The sequence below is a fragment of the Macrotis lagotis genome, chromosome 2 (genome assembly GCF_037893015.1).
Source record: "Macrotis lagotis isolate mMagLag1 chromosome 2, bilby.v1.9.chrom.fasta, whole genome shotgun sequence".
Classification (NCBI taxonomy): domain Eukaryota; kingdom Metazoa; phylum Chordata; class Mammalia; order Peramelemorphia; family Peramelidae; genus Macrotis; species Macrotis lagotis.
In genome coordinates, this window is record NC_133659.1 from 213,854,063 (window position 1) to 213,867,290 (window position 13,228).

Sequence of the window (13,228 nt, forward strand, 5' to 3'; positions counted from 1 at the left end):
TCCTTTTTTTACCCTCTCATTGACAAAATAGCTAATTTGATGTTATACATGTGCAAGCATGCAAAACATATCTCCATGCTAGCCATACTGTGAAAAAAAAAACACAAAACCCAAGAAAAATAAAGCAAAAAAAAAGTATACCTCAAACTGTATTCAGATTATATCAGTTCTTTGTCTCAAGATAGATAGAATTTTTCATCATAAGTCCTTCAGAATTGTTTTGGATCATTGTATTCCTAAGAATATCTGTCATTCCTTGTCGATTATTGAACAATTCTTCTGTTAATATATACAATGTTTTCCTGGTTCTGCTCATTTCATTCAATATTAGTTCATGTAAGTTTTCTGAGAGCATTAATTTCTTTCTTCTTTCTTTCTTTCTTTCTTTCTTTCTTTCTTTCTTTCTCTTTCTTTTTCTTCTTTCTTGTTTTGTTTTTGCAAGACAATGGTGTTAAGTGACTTGTCTAAGATCACATAGCTAGGTAATTGTTAAGTGTTTGAGGTCAGGTTACTTTTCAGCCATTCCCCAATTAATGGATATCCCATCAGTTTTCAATTCTTTATTACAGATTAAAATTAAAATTGTATCATGTGTATATTTTATTGAATTTTTCTTTGGGGAGGGGAAGTGCCACTAATTTTGGAATTTGGAAACCTTATTGCAGAATCCTCAAAATACATTTTAGTAGTACAACTTTTGTTTATTACACCTATGTCTTCGTTACCTCTGAATCACATTATTCTTTATTCAAGTTTTTAATTAGTATATTCTATGTAATTCTGAAACATGGCTCACTTTTCTTTCAGAATTAGAAACATTCAAAAAGAATATAAAGGGAAACCTGAAAAAATAGAAGCTTTGAAAGGTAAAGAGCAAAATTACATTTTATATATATATATATATATATATTATATATAGTGCTATATTAAAAGTTGATCCCTTAATGTGGATTAAATTTTTCTCTTGGTGATAGTGCAGCACCCCCCAAATTATTACACATTCCAACTTATTATATAGATTTTTATCTTCTTAATGAAGTATAACAACTTGTTATTTTCAGAAAAAGAACATTTTTATGCTTATCTCTGAAACATGAGACTTAAGTAGGATATGAAATTCTAAACCTTTTTAGATTTCCAGGGACTTCACAGAACCATAGAATTATTCTATAATCTTAAAGCTGTCCTTTCACCCAATTGTCTTCTTTTTTCTTTTGAATTGTGGGATAGTTTGTCTAAAGTACTTTTATTCACTTACTAACTTATTACTGACAACTAGATGGCATAGCTTATAGTCTAATTAATCTAGAGTTTATAATCAATTAATCTTGGAGTTAGGAATGCCTGAACAACTCCTTTGGGGTTTATATCTTCTGGCAAGAGCATAGCTTTTATGCATACTGCCTCAGACACTTATTAGCTTTGTGAGCATGGATTAGGTAAATAACCTCTGTCTGATTCAATTTCTCCATCTATAAAATAGGGATAATAATATCATCTACCTCTTAGAGTTGTTGTGAGGATCAAATGAAATAATATATGTACATTGTAAGCCTTATATTGCTATATAAATGCTTATCACCATTATTATGTAAAATGCATATTTATATATTTAATTAATAGATACAATTTATATATAATATAGATATGATATATAAAATTTATTATAACAACTAATTTGTATAGAGTACTTCATAAATACATATGTATCATTATATACCAATCATTATACTAAGAGATTTATAAGTGTTATCTATTTGATTCTTACAGTAATCCTGCAAAATAGGTACTATTATTATAATCATTTTATGGATGAGGAAATTGAAGCAAAAAGAGGCAAAGAGACTTGTTCAGGGTCACACAGCTAATAAATGACTGAAATTAGATTTGAACTCAGGGCTTTCTAACTCCAGGTCTGTTGGTATATCTACTATACTATACCACATGCCAATGAGAAGAAAACAAAAGTAAAATTCCCTTTCATTTCAATTCAGCAAATATTGATGGAATCACCTCTACATTCAGGACATTTAAGCTAGAGGTACAAAAAACAAAAACAACATTGTTTTGCCCCTAAGGGCTTATACACAAAATAAAGAGACAGGAATTAGTTTGGTTATCAGAGAATGAACTTAACAACTGGTGGGGTGGGTGCTTATATCACATTTATCACATCGATTTTTGGTCAACTTTGAAGAAAGTTTGGGATTCCAAAAGGCAGAGCTGAAAGACTGGGCATTCCCATTATTTTGAAAGCTTGTACACTGGTATGTAGGCAGGAGATGGAAGGTGGTTTGTTGGAAATTAAAATTGGGTTAACAACTGAAATGTATTGTGCAAAAGGGACATCAATAATAAAGATAGCTTGGAGATCAATAGTGAAAGGCTTTAAACTTCCAACTAAAAGAGTTTGTATTTTATCTTAAAGGTAACAGATTTCAATTCAATAAACATTTACTAAACAAACATTTACTGGCAAGTACTAAATATCAGTACTTGCCAATTACTGAACTAAAAATAAGATATTAAAAAAAGGCAGAATTCATTCTCTGCCTTCAAGGAGATTAATCTAATGGGGGGAGAAAACATACAGACCAATATATACAAAGCAAGCTAGATACAAGATAAATAGTAAATAAATAGCAGGGAGAGGCACTGGAATTAAGAGGATTAGGGAAAGGGAAGAGAGATTTTAGCTGGGACTCAAAGGAAACCAGGGAGGTCAGTAAATTGGAATGGAAGAATGAGAGCATGCTAGGTTTCATGAACACTAGAGAGAATGCCTGGACCCAAGAGATGAAGTGTTGTTTTTGAAACAGTCAGGAGATCAGCATGATTGGATCGAAAAGCAGGTGTTGGGGAGTAAGGCGTAAGCTTCTTGAACATGGAGATGACATGATGAGAGACCGCTGTATAAATTGGAATGGGGCATGGAAAAGTGGCAACTGATTGAATGTGGATTAAAAGGTTGGTGTGGGGAATAGAAAAGAAATGAGGATAACAATGATATAAGTTGAAAATTTAAAATGAAAATATCTGGAATCTTTCAAGTGTAACTTGCCCAAATAAATGTATATTGTTACAATAGATTTGGGATGGACCAAGAGGGCTAGTAACTACCTACAACAGACTCAAATGGACATTGGGAGCAGTGTTATGGGAACCTGCCTGCCAAAGATAGGACTAAGGATCTTTTTCTTATCTAGATTCTACTTTTTTTTCCTTTTCAACAAAGCCCTGAGGAATATCACTTAAAAGTTTTATTTATCTTATGTTAAGGGCATACCAAAAAGGGACTATAAAAATATTCAGTGTACAATGTAGATGAAGTTTGGGGCTATTGAAGCTTAAATATTTTGGCTCATTAAGTAATGAGAAGACAGGATTCATTGGAAAAGACCCTGACAGTGGGAAAGAATGAAGGCATGTAAAGGAGATGACAGAAGATGAAGTGGATAGAGGGTGTCACAAAAACAATGAATATGAACTTGGAGAGACTTTTAGAGATAGTTGAGAACAGAAAAGCTTGAAATGCTATGACTCATGGGATCACAGAGAATTGAAGATGACTGAATGATTACTAAATTGATTTCTTCTTCACAGAAGATATACTAAAAGCATAAAAGACTACAAAGTATAACATTGACAAAGAATTACTATTTAATAAAAGTTTTTATTATATACTCACAACTAAAATAGAAGGCAAATATTTAATGATAAGGAAACTGAAGCAGATAGAGTTATAATGGTTTTCCCAGGGTCACATAGCTAGTAAAGTCCATGCATACTAACTTTGTTCTATTGTTAAAATAAAAACAAAATAAAACAAAAAGAGGATATCAGAAATATAGAGTCAGTATGGGTTGCTATATTCCAAATTCCTTTATCTCCTTTTTTCTTCCACATTTCCCTCTCCCTACCTTAGCTAATGCCTAGTGACCTGGAAGCCACAGAATTCTATGTCTAGTTCTAACATCTCATAAATGGTAGATTTTTCTCTTTTAACTTCAGGTTTACTATTGGATATCTATGAAGGCCAGATCACTGCAATACTTGGTCACAGTGGAGCTGGGAAATCAACTCTGTTAAATATTCTTAGTGGATTATCTGTTCCAACGGAAGGTGAGAGAAATATTTCCAAAATGCAGAATGATAGATAAATCAATAGATCATGCAGGAATTAATGATAGCATTCTCTCAAAGTAGATGCTTGCCAGAATGTATTTTAGAAATTTCTCTATTGCACTTTTATGCACTGAATTATGCAAGCTTCAATTGGGGGAAAATGTGTTTCTTATTTTAAAATTCCTTGACAATAATTATCTTCAGTCAGCAGGTATTATTTTTGATGAAAATAAACATTTGCATAAATATGGTTTTGCATCAATGTGGTAATTATAATTATTTGTAAAATATTTCACCTTTTAAAAATCTGTTATTTAATATGCTTTGAAAATTGATTCATCATTTTCAATTGATTACAGGCTAAACACAAAGTAAAACAAAGTATGTTGTCATCCAGCTATTAACTTGTTTTTAACTTCTCATTTTAGGTTCAGTTACAATTTGTAATAGACTAAACTTTATCCAATACATTGTCATCTAGATATTAACATACTTTAACTTATGTTTTTAGGTTCAGCTACCATCTATAATAAAAAACTCTCTGAAATGAATGATTTGGAAAAAATTAGGAAGATCATTGGTGTTTGTCCACAATGTAATGTTCAACTTGACTTTCTTACTGCAAGAGAAAATCTCAGACTATTTGCTAAAATAAAAGGGATTCATCCACAGAAAGTGGAGCAAGAGGTAATTGAGGATAAGAAAACTGGTTAGATTGATTATTATTCTTGTTCTATAATTTAAAAGCTATTAAATGTACAAAATTTAGAAAATGAAGTCCTAGAAAAGTTCCTTTATATGCACTAGGTAGCAAATAAAAAGTTGTTTATCTAAAGCATTGTGAATTTTTAAATTTAATTTCCTCTCTTGGGTAGGTACAGCAAATTTTAACACAACTGGAAATGAAAAACATTCAAGATACCCTTGCAATAAATTTAAGTGGTGGACAAAAAAGAAAGTTATCTTTTGGAATTGCCATTTTAGGAGATCCTCAGGTGAGTGCTATCAACCTTTCAAAAACCTGAGAATGATGTATTTGAAACTATTAGTAATAATTAATGTTTTTAATGGTTAGAAAAGATTAAAAAGGGAATAATTGCAAAACTGGGTTATAGTTTTTAATTTCCTAGCATCTCCTTTCTCCCCACCAGAAAATGTCTGAGGACTTATATGAAGCTTAAAAATATACATTTTAAGAATTGTTTTCTGAAAGAACTTACTCATGCAAAGAAAAGCACAATGACTTTTACAGTACTATTGACATTTAACTCATATGTCACTCATTTTAAATGTTTACATGAAGATCATTTTATATGTGTTCTTCTTTTACAGGTCTTGCTATTGGATGAGCCAACTGCAGGATTGGATCCCTTTTCAAGGCATCAAATATGGAACCTTCTAAAAGAAAGGAAATCAGACCGTGTGATCCTCTTCAGTACCCAATTCATGGATGAAGCAGATATCCTTGCTGGCAAGTCTTGGTTTCCTTTCACTATTATAGACAGGATTTAGATCAAAGAGTGATACATCTATACTGGTACTCAAAGTGAAATGGAACAAGAGAATCTTGCTTCCAAACCATTTATGTACTTTCACTTATCACAGTATTTTTACTAATAGTGAAATTTGGCTCTCATTGGTGAAGAAATCTGACTCCCACTTCCAAAGTTGGAGAGAAATCATATTGAGAAATTCATATAACACTATGGCATATTCATTTGAGAAATGAAGTCATTTCACAAGCCTCCGAAGAAAAAGAGCATAGCTAGATTGAATTTTTTTTTTCTCAAAAATTGTAGGGTGACTCAAATGGTTGGAAGGACATGCCCAAATTTAGAATGTTTCATCTTAACTGAGTTCCAGGTTATACTCATTATTTTAAACTTTAAATTTTACTTCTAGGCTAACTCATAGAGTGAAAAAAACACACTAACCTAAATTTCATTTGCTTCTTTTTTGTTCAGATAGGAAAGTGTTTATATCCAAAGGGAGGCTGAAGTGTGCAGGTTCTTCATTGTTTCTGAAGAGGAAATGGGGAATTGGATATCACTTAAGGTACAATGTTTATGGAGGTGTGGAATCTGATGTAATTACACACACACACACACACACACACACACACACACACACACACACACACATATATATGGCAGGTATTTTATTTTATTTTGCTTTTTTAATATAATTTTAAAAATAATTAAATAAATAAAAAATGAGAAAAGAAAAAACAAAACCATTGCCATGAACAAAGCAGACCATAGGAGAAGATTCAATATAAAACAATAAATTTCCATTTCAATAAAAATCAATATAATAAATTCTACATATTATTTTAAAAGATGCACAGCTTTTCTTTGCTTCCTTGTTAGTTTTGTTTTGTTCTTGCTGTGTACTTCTTACTTTTCCCCCCCTTCCCTCACCCTAAAGAAAGTTACAATTAAGTATGGATATATGTATGTGTGTGTGTGTGTTTACAAAGACATATACTTAGTTATTTACAGATATAAACTTATATGTATATATATACACACTCATATACATGTCTTCTGCTTATTTCCACCTGCTATCTGTTTCTCTGAGGGTGAATAGCATCTTCTTTCATAGGTTCAAGCCTTTACATGTTTTTCTAAGTCAACCAACCATTTCCTACACCACAACAATATTTCAACCACACCCTGAGAGATTGTCTATGAAAGTTTTCCCCCCAATTTTCTGTGTTCCTTTTATTCATGGCACATAGGTCTCATTTATATAAGAACATTTGAATTTAAAATAATTAAAATTATCCTTTTTATTCTTTAACAATGCTCTCCTATTTAATATAGTTTGTCTAGTACTGCTGAATCTACTCCCTTTACATAATTTTTCTGATTTCTTTGAAGTTCTTGACCTTTCGCTCTTCCAAATGAAATTTGTTTATTATTTTTTCTCAGTAAATTTCTTTTAATTGGAATAACATTGAACAAATAGATTAGTTAAATAAAATTATCATTTTAAAAACCATATTGGCTTTACCTAATGATGAACAATAAATATTGCTTCAATTATTTAAGTCTGCGTTTATTTGCATAAAAATATTTTATGCTTATGTTCATATAGTTTCTGTGTCTGTTTTGGTTGGTATGTACTCAGGTATTTTATACTCTCTAGACATTTTATTTATCTATCTACCTATTTATTTATTTATTTGTTCATCCATTTGTTTATTTATTCGTTCATTCATCTATCTATCTATCTATCTATCTATCTATCTATCTATCTATCTATTTATTTATTGCAAGGCAATGGGGTTAAGTGGCTTGCCCAAGGCCACACAGCTAGGTAATTATTAAGTGTCTGAGGCCTGATTTGAACTCAGGTACTCCTGACTCCAGGACCAGTGCTCTATCCACTGTATCACCTAGCCACCCCTCTCTCTAGGTATTTAAATGATCTAAAGCTACATTGAATAATATTTCAGGCAGTGTAGTTTTTCTGTTTTTCACTTTTGATTAATCCATTTTAACTTTAACTTTGTCTAAAATCATTGCTATCCTACTTTTTTTACTTAATTTATTTCTGCCATTTATTTTATCTTTTTTGTGTATTTCTCATTTTTATGTTTCCTGAAAGTAAAATATTGTTGAATTCAAATTTTTAAACAGTCATTTATATTTTATTATTAGCTTTCTTACCTATTTACCTTATCTCCCCTCACTCCTCTGTTTTACTTCCATCCACCACCTTGCCCTTCTATTCCTTAATCTACCCAATCCTTCTAAAAGTCTCTCCCTTTTCCTTTCCCCATGCCCTTATTTCTTTCTGAATTTAGAAGATTTATACCCTCTCCCTCTCTCTGGATCTATCTTTTTTATTTATTTATTTTTTAGGTTTTCGCAAGGCAAATGGGGTTAAGTGGCTTGCCCAAGGCCACACAACTAGGTAATTATTAAGTGTCTGAGACCGGATTTGAACCCAGGTACTCCTGTCTCCAAGGCTGGTGCTTTATCCACTGTGCCACCTAGCCGCCCCTTGCATCTATCTTGATCTATTGTTTGACCTGTCTTTTTATCTATCTATCCATCTATCTATCTATCTATCTATCTATCTATCTATCTATCTATCTATCTCTGTCTAGTTATTCTTTAACCCATTCCCAGTGAGAGTAATGTTCTAGCATGACCCACCTTTCTCTCATTAGCTTATTCTGGGTCAATTTTTCCTTTTATGCCTAATTTGTATGAGATAATTTCTCCACTTTATATCTTCCTACATAGTTTTATTTTTTTAGAATCACTTCATCATATTCAGCTCATCTGAAGCATTTCTTTCAAATGACTGAAATATAAATGATAATCATAAAAGAACTGTCAAAAGTAAACAATTTGACCTTATTGATTCCCTTATATTTGATCTTTAATATTTGCCTTATATTTCTCCTGGATGTTATATGTCAAATTTTCCCTTAAATTTTGGGATTTTTGTCACAAAACCCCAAAAGTCTTTCAGTTTGTTAAATGTCCTTTTCCATTCAGCATTGTGCATAATTTTGCTGGGTAAGTTGCTATTGGTTGTAACCCCAGCTCTTTTATTTTTTTAAGAATATAATATTCTAAGACCTACAGTCCTTCAGCATAGTAGTTACTAAGTCTTATGTGATCTTTGTTGTAGCTCCATATTATTTAAATTGTTTTCTTTTTATTTGATTATATTGTTACTTCTAACATTTTCTCCTTAACCTGCAAGTTTGAAATGGGACTATAATATTCCTGTAAATTTTCTTTCTGGACTCTCTTTCAAGTTGTGATCAATAGATTTTTTCTATTCCTGCTTTGCTTTCTTGCTTTTGAACTTCAGATCAATTTTCCTGGATAATTTCTTGTAAAATTTTATCAATTTTTTAAATCATATTTTTCAGAGTTTGAATTTGTTTTTCTGATGAGCTGTTTCACTTTTTCTTATATTTTTTAAGTCTTATGATTTTGTTTTATGATTTCTTGGTATCTTAGAATGTCATTAGTTTCCCCTTGCTGATACTAATTTTCAAGGAATTATTTTCTTTCTAATGTTTTTGATTCCCTATTTCAAATTGATTTCTTATATATTTTTTTAAATTTTAAGTTTTTTTTTAATTTAAGGCAATGGGATTAAGTGAACTGCCCAAGGTCACACAGCTAGGCAATTATTAAATCTCTGAGCCTGTATTTGAACTCAGGTCCTCCTGATTCTAGGGCTAGTGTTCTATCCACTGTGCCACTCTTATAATGTTTTTAAAAATTTTCTTGACTTGTTCTTAATTATTTATTTTCTAATTTTTTCCCCCCTTAATCTCTCTTGATTTTTTAAAAGTCTAAAGTTTTTTAAAAGTTCTTCCAAGGGGGCAGCTAAATGGCACAGTGAAAAGAGCACTGGCCTTGGAGTTCAAATCTGCCTTCAGGCACTTAATAATCACATAGCTGTGTGATCTTGGGCAAATCACTTAACCTCAATTGCCTTGCAAAAACTAAAAAAAGAGTTCTACTAAGAACTCTTTTTGGGCTTATGAACATTTGAAATTTTTCATTGGAAAAGGAGTAACTTTTTAAACTTCATTATCATACTCTGAATATGTACCCAGATCTTGTTTATCCACATAGTACCTGTCTATTGTTGGGTTCTCTTTTGCTTAATGATTTTTATTTATTTATTTTTTGTTTCATTTTGTTTTTAGCAGCTATTAGTGTAATCAAGTTGTTTTTCAGGGGTATGGTGAATGATGCTCCAATCATCAAGTTCTTCATACTGTAATTTTCCAGAATGTCCTTCTCAGGGCCCAACCATGGGCTCTCCTCTCTATTCCTATATATGGATAGGTCCCCTAGTCATGCTCTCCCACAAATGATTTTGCATCCTGCAGTCTGTTCGGTGGTTGCAAACTACAACAGTTTTCTTTGCCCAGATATTGAAACCAGAAACTGTTCTGTAAATGCTCACAGCCAATAAGATCCTGGTCCCTCATTACTGCACTTACCAAATGTGTGGTAACTTCTTCTCCTTCCCTTACCGCTCTTCCTCAGACATAGCCCAGGATGTCTGGTCCATGCAGCTGGGCTTGGCATCCCTCAATAGTGGAAGGTTCTTCAATCTTCTCCTTTTCAACTGTCAGACTCTCTCAACCACCACCACACCTCTCCATACACCATCTGCCAAAGGAATATTTCTAAGGCTGAAACTGCTTCTCAGACCAGAATCTCCCAGGGCTTATTTTCTCAGTTGGTTCTACAAAATTGGTTTTGATTGTGTTTGCTCTTCACTCTAGCTGAACCTCTGCCTTAGGAGGTTAGGTCTTTCCTGGGGTCATCTCCAATTTTCTTAAGAGGACAAACTCCTTTACCCTGTGTTTATTTCTGCTACTCTGAGGTGATGTTCTATTTGTTCGTTTTTTAAGGAAATTTGGAGAGCTCAAAGTTTTCTAATCTATTTAGCCATCTTGCCAGAATCCTCTCCCTATTTGATGGAATAAAAAAAAAACCCAACCATTATACAAACTAGAACTGAGAACTCTTGTTGAACCATGAAATACATAGTTTTCTTTAAAAAAGTATTTTTATTGATGCTTTCAATTCTTTTAATCAACTAAATTTTCCCTCTCTATTCTACCTCTCCCTAGAAGAAAGCCATCCCCTATGACAATTTTTAAAAAAGAGAGAATGGAAAGGGGGAAAAAGACAATATATTACTAAAAAAAACCCAACATTATATTAAACATTTCATATCCTTAGCCCTGTCCACATTCATAAAGGAATTAGGGAGATGTCTTTGAATATTTCTTCTTTGGAGCCAAATTTATTATTTGTAATTTGGCAACTTCATTTTCAAGTTATTTTTATTTAGAGAGCATTTTGTTATTGAATCTATACTAGTGCCAAATGTATTTTTAGTCTTTTCACTCTCAGAATTTTATATATATATATATATATATATATATATATATATATATTTAGTTAATTTTGAAGGAATTTTTCTATTTTTGACTCAAATTTTGTAGTTATAGAGAATAAAAAATAAAGAAATGATGATAGTGTCATGTTTATTTTGTAGCTGGACTTTATTGAAGGTATTTCCTCCATGATTCTCTAAGATTTTTAATTAAATATCATGCTATAAGCAATTTGATTAAGTTATCTGCTCTTTCTCTATCTCTATGCCCATAATTTCTTTCTCTTGTCTTATTATTACTACCAGCATTTCTAGTAGCATATACTACTACTACTATATAAAAGAATAACTGAGTTAATGGCAGCCTTGATTTATTCTCATATTTATTTGAAAAAAAATTGGTGAATGCTTATTCATATGATGCTTACTTTGGGTTAAAGATGGCTATATTTTATGATATTAAAAAGATATTAATATGTCTATACTGTACAGAATTTCAGAAATTAAGGGCATTTTATATGTTCATTGAGATGATCATGTAGTTGGAGTATTTTTGGTTTGAACAATTACATAGATTGTTTTCCTAAAGTTGAAATACTCTTATCTACTACTAGTACAAATGCTCTTTGGTTATAATGGATAATTTCTTGAAGAAATTACTGAATATCTAGGAGTATCTAAAAATTTGAGTTGAATAATGAATGACATATGTTCTCTTTTCTTTATTCTTCTCTGATTGACAAATTAGAATTATACTAATATATACTAAAAGAAATCTGGTAGAGCATTATTGGAATTTGACAATAATTTTAATATTATTAATATTAATCATTCTTTAAAAAATTAATGGAATTTTATACATGCATCACAATATGAATTTTTTCTCTTTCATGGTTCTTTATTAGCTAGTTTATGTTCATCTTTTTTTATTTAAGATCTTTTTTAATGTTCTCTTATGATACTTTATTATGTTTTTAAAGGTAATTGTTTTATATTTTCAGGTTTTTTGGTATATAATTCTGCATATTAAGTTCTGATAGTTATTTTCATTTCTTTTGGTTTACTTTATATATATCTTGCCCACTTATCACTTCTTCTTATTGTGCTTCACATTTTTAAAAAAATCAATTCATCAGGGAGATAATAATAGAAGAATTTACCTATATCCATATGTGCTAAATTGTGAAGTCTAATTTCTTCTTCATGCTTATTTTCTTTCCCATGTGCCATTAACTTCTTTAGGTGCATGCTCTCCTACCCTTCTGGTTACTGATGTCCCTAAGAATTTTGATTTCCCTTTTTTTCAGTGTGGTATTGTTTTTGGATGTACAACCTTCTAAGAAGTTATCTCCCTGTGTAACAGCTCCCTGTAGATTAAACTTCTTATAACATTTGTTTATCCCATTACTGAATATCTCTATTTTCATGGAAATGCTCATCATTAGAATCTTTTTTTCCCCTTTTTGTTTCAATGTCTTTTTTTTGTCACTCCACCCCTTCTCCTCCAGCCCTTAATCTTGCTAAGAGATTTTTGGAAATTATTTTCTTAATATAGTTTAGCCATGGACTTCATTAGGATGATTCAGATATTCTCTTTCATCCTCTTCCCTCTCTTTTCCTTTTTTATACACCCTTCTCCTTTGTAATTTAATGCCACCAAAACATTGATTCGTAGTCTATGATAGCTTAGTCCATGGCATTTCAGGCCTGCTCCTATACTGTTCTTTTTTTTTTCTTTAAATTCTGCTTTCATATTTATCCACTTGAAAACTTTTATAAAGAAATAGCTGAGGGGTGGCTAGGTGGTGCAATGGGTAGAGCACCTGCCCTGGAGTCAGGAGTACCTGACTTTAAATCTGACCTCAGACACATGATAATTACCTAGCTGTGTGGCCTTGGGCAAGCTACTTAACCCCCTTGCCTTGCAAAAAACTAAAAAAAAATAGCTGAATATTCCCTTTAATTTCTCTTAAAACACACAGGAATCTTTAATTTTCCTGTTTTTTTTTCCTTTTAATGATTCCTAGAAAGGGGGTAATGTATTTTATTTCTTGTAATTTTCTTGGTAGTTATATGTTTGTGTGAATGTGTGTGTTTGTTATATAGGTTTGCAAGTAGAATTATATGATCATTATTTGTGTCCCCCCCCACCAAGAATGCTTCAACTGCTTCTCTTTTAACAAATTACCCATTTTTTTTCACAATA

At 31.6% G+C, this 13,228-nt stretch overlaps 1 protein-coding gene and 1 long non-coding RNA gene across 2 annotated transcripts in view; one reads left to right on the top strand and one right to left on the bottom strand.

The window, feature by feature from the left end:
- LOC141514160 (uncharacterized) overlaps positions 1 to 13,228 on the bottom strand; it is a 130,415-nt gene that overhangs the window by 105,151 nt on the left and 12,036 nt on the right. The window contains exons 2-3 of the long non-coding RNA XR_012475961.1: positions 10,115 to 10,286; positions 6,060 to 6,145 (exon numbers count right to left, since the gene is read on the bottom strand). This is a non-coding gene — a long non-coding RNA (uncharacterized LOC141514160). The remainder of the gene's footprint in view (positions 1 to 6,059; positions 6,146 to 10,114; positions 10,287 to 13,228) is intronic.
- The window catches only part of LOC141514159 (ATP-binding cassette sub-family A member 10-like), a 143,584-nt gene that overhangs the window by 51,702 nt on the left and 78,654 nt on the right, over positions 1 to 13,228 (top strand). The window contains exons 11-16 of the mRNA XM_074224700.1: positions 808 to 866; positions 4,012 to 4,122; positions 4,637 to 4,812; positions 5,001 to 5,120; positions 5,458 to 5,596; positions 6,090 to 6,180. Coding sequence (XP_074080801.1) covers positions 808 to 866; positions 4,012 to 4,122; positions 4,637 to 4,812; positions 5,001 to 5,120; positions 5,458 to 5,596; positions 6,090 to 6,180 — 696 coding nt within the window. The remainder of the gene's footprint in view (positions 1 to 807; positions 867 to 4,011; positions 4,123 to 4,636; positions 4,813 to 5,000; positions 5,121 to 5,457; positions 5,597 to 6,089; positions 6,181 to 13,228) is intronic.